Below are 5,023 nucleotides of genomic sequence, written 5' to 3' on the forward strand. Positions count from 1 at the left end.
TATCAGCACAAGCCTGGATGTTGTCCAATTCTTGCTGCATGCGGGCTCGGACTGCTTCTTTATCTGAGGAGTTGCAAAAGGAACTCAACACTGTGCAATCATCAGGGAATATCCCCATTTCTGACCTTATGAGGGAGGGAAGCTCATTGATGAAGTACCTGAAGTGGTTGGGCCTAGGACACTGACCTGAGGAACTCCTGCAGCAATGTCCTGGGGCTGAGATGATTGGCCTCCAACAGCCACTACCATCTTTCTTTGTGCTAGGTATGATTCCAGCCACTGAAGAGTTTTCCCCCTGATTCCCATTGACTTCAATTTTATTAGGGCTTCTTGCTGCCTTGATGTCAAGGGCAGTCACTCTCACCTCACCTCTGGAATTCAGCTCTTTTCTCCATGTTTGGACTAAGGCTGTAATGAGGTCTGGAGCCGAGTGGTCCTGGCGGAACCCAAACTGAGCATCAGTGTGCAGGTTATTGGTGAGTAAATGCCGCTTGATAGCACTGTCGACAACACCTTCCATCACTTTGCTGATGATTGAGAGTAGACTGATGCGACTGTAATTGGCTGGATTGGATTTGTCTTGTTTTTTGTGGACAGGACATACCTGGGCAATTTTCCACATTGTCGGGTAGATGCCAGTGTTGTAGCTGTACTGGAATTGCTTGTCTAGAGGCGTGGCTAGTTCTGGAGCACAAGTCTTCAGCACTACAGCCGGGATGTTGTCGGGACCCATAGCCTTTGCTGTATCCAGTGCACTCAGCCGTTTCTTGATATCACGTGGAGTGAACCGAATTGGCTGAAGACTGTGCTCTGTGATGGTGGGGATCTCGGGAGGAGGCCGTGATGGATCATCCACTCGGCACTTCTGGCTGAAGATTGTAGAGAGTGAAATTCCCTCAGGGGATTTCTGCACTACCTCCCTAGTCCTCCTTGTCCGTTTGGCGGTCACCCTGTCCCATTCTGCCTGCACCCTCTTAAGCTGTGGGGTGACCATCTCCTGAAACGTTTTATCCACATGGCTGTCAGCCTCGCGGTTGCACTGCAGTGACGCCAGCCGCTGCTCAAGCTCCGAAAACCAGAGCTCGAGCTCCACCAGCCGATGACACTTCCTGCACATGTGCTTGTCCAGGACACAGAAGGCGTCCTGGAGTTCCCACATGGCACAAGATGTGCATTCGACGGGACTGAACTGCCCGGCCATGCCTCGATTTATTAGATTACTAACTCACTTAACAGAAATAAACTAAAGACGTCAAAAAAACACTCACCAGCTACTCACCAATCAGCTCCTTCCCTTGTGCTGATGGCACTTTAGATTTTTTTACCTCGCTCCGCTGCTCCCGCCCGAACTCCTTCAGATCCGCACTCCTCACCTTCAGGCTCTCTGATTTTTAGTTTTATTAATTAGGTAATATGGTTTAAGTTAATCCGAATTATATTTTCTCAACTCTTGGTTGAACCCACTGTCGTAAGTTAGAAAACAACCAATCACCTACCTGCTGTCCTGTGACGTCACTCGATCAAATTTCTGCCTGTGTGAGTGCACGAGCAACAGAAAAACGGTCCCACACTCGAGGCCTCGTTCTCCTCTCCCGCGCTCGGGGCCTGGCTCTCCTCTCCCGCGCTCGGGGCCTGGCTCTCCTCTCCCGCGCCCGGAGTCTGGCTCTCCTATTCCGCGCCCGGGGTCTGGCTCTCCTCTCCCGCGCCCGGGGCCTGGCTCTCCTCTCCCGCGCCCGGGGCCTGGCTCTCCTCTCCGGCGCCCGGGGCCTGGCTCTCCTCTCCGGCGCCCGGGGCCTGGCTCTCCTCTCCGGCGCCCGGGGCCTGGCTCTCCTCTCCGGCGCTCGGGGCCTGGCTCTCCTCTCCCGCGCCCGGGGCCTGGCTCTCCTCTCCCGCGCCCGGGGCCTGGCTCTCCTCTCCCGCGCCCGGGGCCTGGCTCTCCTCTCCCGGGGCCTGGCTCTCCTCTCCCGCGCCCGGGGCCTGGCTCTCCTCTCCCGCGCCCGGGGCCTGGCTCTCCTCTCCCGCGCCCGGGGCCTGGCTCTCCTCTCCCGCGCCCGGGGCCTGGCTCTCCTCTCCCGCGCCCGGGGCCTGGCTCTCCTCTCCCGCGCCCGGGGCCTGGCTCTCCTCTCCCGCGCCCGGGGCCTGGCTCTCCTCTCCCGCGCCCGGGGCCTGGCTCTCCTCTCCCGCGCCCGGGGCCTGGCTCTCCTCTCCCGCGCCCGGGGCCTGGCTCTCCTCTCCCGCGCCCGGGGCCTGGCTCTCCTCTCCCGCGCCCGGGGCCTGGCTCTCCTCTCCCGCGCCCGGGGCCTGGCTATCCTCTCCGGCGCCCGGAGCCTGGCTCTCCTCTCCGGCGCCCGGAGCCTGGCTCTCCTCTCCGGCGCCCGGGGCCTGGCTCTCCTCTCCGGCGCCCGGGGCCTGGCTCTCCTCTCCGGCGCCCGGGGCCTGGCTCTCCTCTCCGGCGCCCGGGGCCTGGCTCTCCTCTCCGGCGCCCGGGGCCTGGCTCTCCTCTCCGGCGCCCGGGGCCTGGCTCTCCTCTCCGGCGCCCGGGGCCTGGCTCTCCTCTCCCGCGCCCGGGGCCTGGCTCTCCTCTCCCGCGCCCGGGGCCTCGCTCTCCTCTCCCGCGCCCGGGGCCTCGCTCTCCTCTCCCGCGCTCACCGAGTCTCGCTCACCTCTCCCGCGCTCGGGGCCTCGCTCTCCTCTCCCGCTTTCGGGGCCTCGCTCTCCTCTCCCGCGCTCACCGAGTCTTGCTCACCTCTCCCGCGCTCGGGGCCTGGCTCTCCTCTCCTGCGCTCGGGGCCTGGCTCTCCTCTCCCGCGCTCGGGGCCTGGCTCTCCTCTCCCGCGCTCGGGGCCTGGCTCTCCTCTCCCGCGCTCGGGGCCTGGCTCTCCTCTCCCGCGCCCGGGGCCTCGCTCTCCTCTCCCGCGCCCGGGGCCTCGCTCTCCTCTCCCGCGCTCACCGAGTCTCGCTCACCTCTCCCGCGCTCGGGGCCTCGCTCTCCTCTCCCGCTTTCGGGGCCTCGCTCTCCTCTCCCGCGCTCACCGAGTCTTGCTCACCTCTCCCGCGCTCGGGGCCTGGCTCTCCTCTCCTGCGCTCGGGGCCTGGCTCTCCTCTCCCGCGCTCGGGGCCTGGCTCTCCTCTCCCGCGCTCGGGGCCTGGCTCTCCTCTCCCGCGCTCGGGGCCTGGCTCTCCTCTCCCGCGCTCGGGGCCTGGCTCTCCTCTCCTGCGCTCGGGGCCTGGCTCACCTCTCCCGCTCGGGGGGCCTCACTCATCTCTCGCTCACCTCTCCTGCTCTCGGGGCTTCACTCTCCTCTCCCGCGCTCGGGCCTCCTTTTATGCCTCGCTCACCCCTCATCTCAGATTTAAAATTAACAATTGAGCTAGCATCAACTACTGTTTGTGGAAGAGAGTTCCAAATTTCTACCACCCTTTGAGTGTAGAAGTGTTTCCTAACTTCACTCCTAAAAGTCCTGGCTCTAATTTTTAGGCTATGTCCCCTAGTCCTAGACTCCCCAACCAGCGGAAATACTTTCTCCCTATCTACCCTATCGTTTCCCCTTAATATCTTGAAAACTTCAATCAAATCACCCCTTAATATTCTAAATTCCAGGGGATACAACCCTAGTTTGTGTAATTGCTCCTCATAATTTATCCCTTGGAGTCCAGGTATCATTCTAGTAAATCTACGCTGCACTCCCTCCAAGATCAATATATCCTTCCTAAGGTACGGTGCCCAGAACTGAACACAGTACTCCAGGTGTGGTCTAACCAGGGCTTTGTATAGCTGCAGCATAACTTCTACCCCCTTGTATTCTAGTTCTCTAGATACCAAGGCCAGCATTCCATTAGCCTTATTGATTATTTTCTTTACCTTTCCATGACATTTTAATGATCTATGTACATGGACCCCTAAGTCTCTTTGGACCTCCACTGTTGCGAGCTTCTCACCATTTAGAAAGTACTCTGATCTATCCTTTTTAGGTCCAAAGTGGATGACATCATAGTTGCCTACATTGAAATCCATTTGCCACAGTTTTGCCCATTCACTTAATCTATTAATATCTCTCTGTAATTTTATGCTTCCATCTACACTGCTTACAATGCCGCCTATCTTTGTGTCATCGGCAAACTTGGATATGTGGCTCTCTATGTCGTCATCGAAGTCATTAATAAATACAGTGAATAGTTGAGGCCCCAACACAGATCCCTGTGGGACACCACTGGCCATATCCTGCCAAGTTGAGTACCTGCCCATTATCTCTGTCTCCTGCCACTCAGCCAATTTCCTAACCAGGTAAACAATTTGCTCTGAATTCCATGAGCTTCAACTTTAGCTAACAATCTCTTATGAGGGACTTTATCGAATGCCTTCTGGAAGTCCTTATAAACAACATCCATAGGCACTACTCTGGCCTTTGGGATCTTTTGGGATAGTTATTGGTTTAAACCGTAAATCAAAAGGATTACCTTTAAGCACAGAGCTTGGTGACAGTTGGGTGAATCTACTAAAAGGAATGACTTGCTAAACAGGGTGACGATGGGAATTTATTGAGAGTGGGAATTAGGTACAGAAAGGATGAAAGTGCTAATTAATTTAAACCAAGGGGCAACAGTAAATAAGTGGGGTTCAAAACCCCTTTAACAAAAGATATTTGAAGGAAAGGGTTAACTGCACCCCTTTTAAACAATTGACATTTGAAAACCTGTAAACACAGTAATGTGGTAAACTGTTCTCGCAAATCCTGTTTTTCCCTCACTGATGCTGATGGCATTAGAGAAGTATGAGTTTCAGGATTGAAGACATTGTACTGCGGATAGATATCTAGATTATTAAATATATAAGCTAGATGGATAATATTGAGCTTAAAGTGTTGTCAGGCTTTCAATACACATAGGCTTTTGGAATCACAAGCTTTTCAACACAGCAGGGGGTAATGTAAGAAAAGGCAACAAGGACATACATCAAAGGCTTTGGATTGGGAAAGCAATGATAGGTGTGAAAACAAGCATGGGCCTCTCATTCCTATCTGGT

The 5,023-nt window shown here is 56.2% G+C and overlaps 1 protein-coding gene across 1 annotated transcript; it reads right to left on the reverse strand.

Annotated features, from left to right (window-relative positions):
* Positions 1-1,668: 1,668 nt before the first annotated feature.
* On the reverse strand, positions 1,669-3,263 carry LOC137332431 (uncharacterized). The gene is made up of 2 exons (XM_067996263.1): positions 3,048-3,263; positions 1,669-2,634 (listed from the first exon to the last, which is right to left on the reverse strand). The coding sequence occupies exons 1-2, from the start codon at positions 3,261-3,263 to the stop codon at positions 1,669-1,671; spliced, it is 1,182 nt and encodes a 393-aa protein (XP_067852364.1).
* Positions 3,264-5,023: the final 1,760 nt, after the last annotated feature.

The sequence above is a fragment of the Heptranchias perlo genome, chromosome 2, assembly GCF_035084215.1.
Source record: "Heptranchias perlo isolate sHepPer1 chromosome 2, sHepPer1.hap1, whole genome shotgun sequence".
In the NCBI taxonomy this organism is placed as follows: Eukaryota; Metazoa; Chordata; class Chondrichthyes; order Hexanchiformes; family Hexanchidae; genus Heptranchias; species Heptranchias perlo.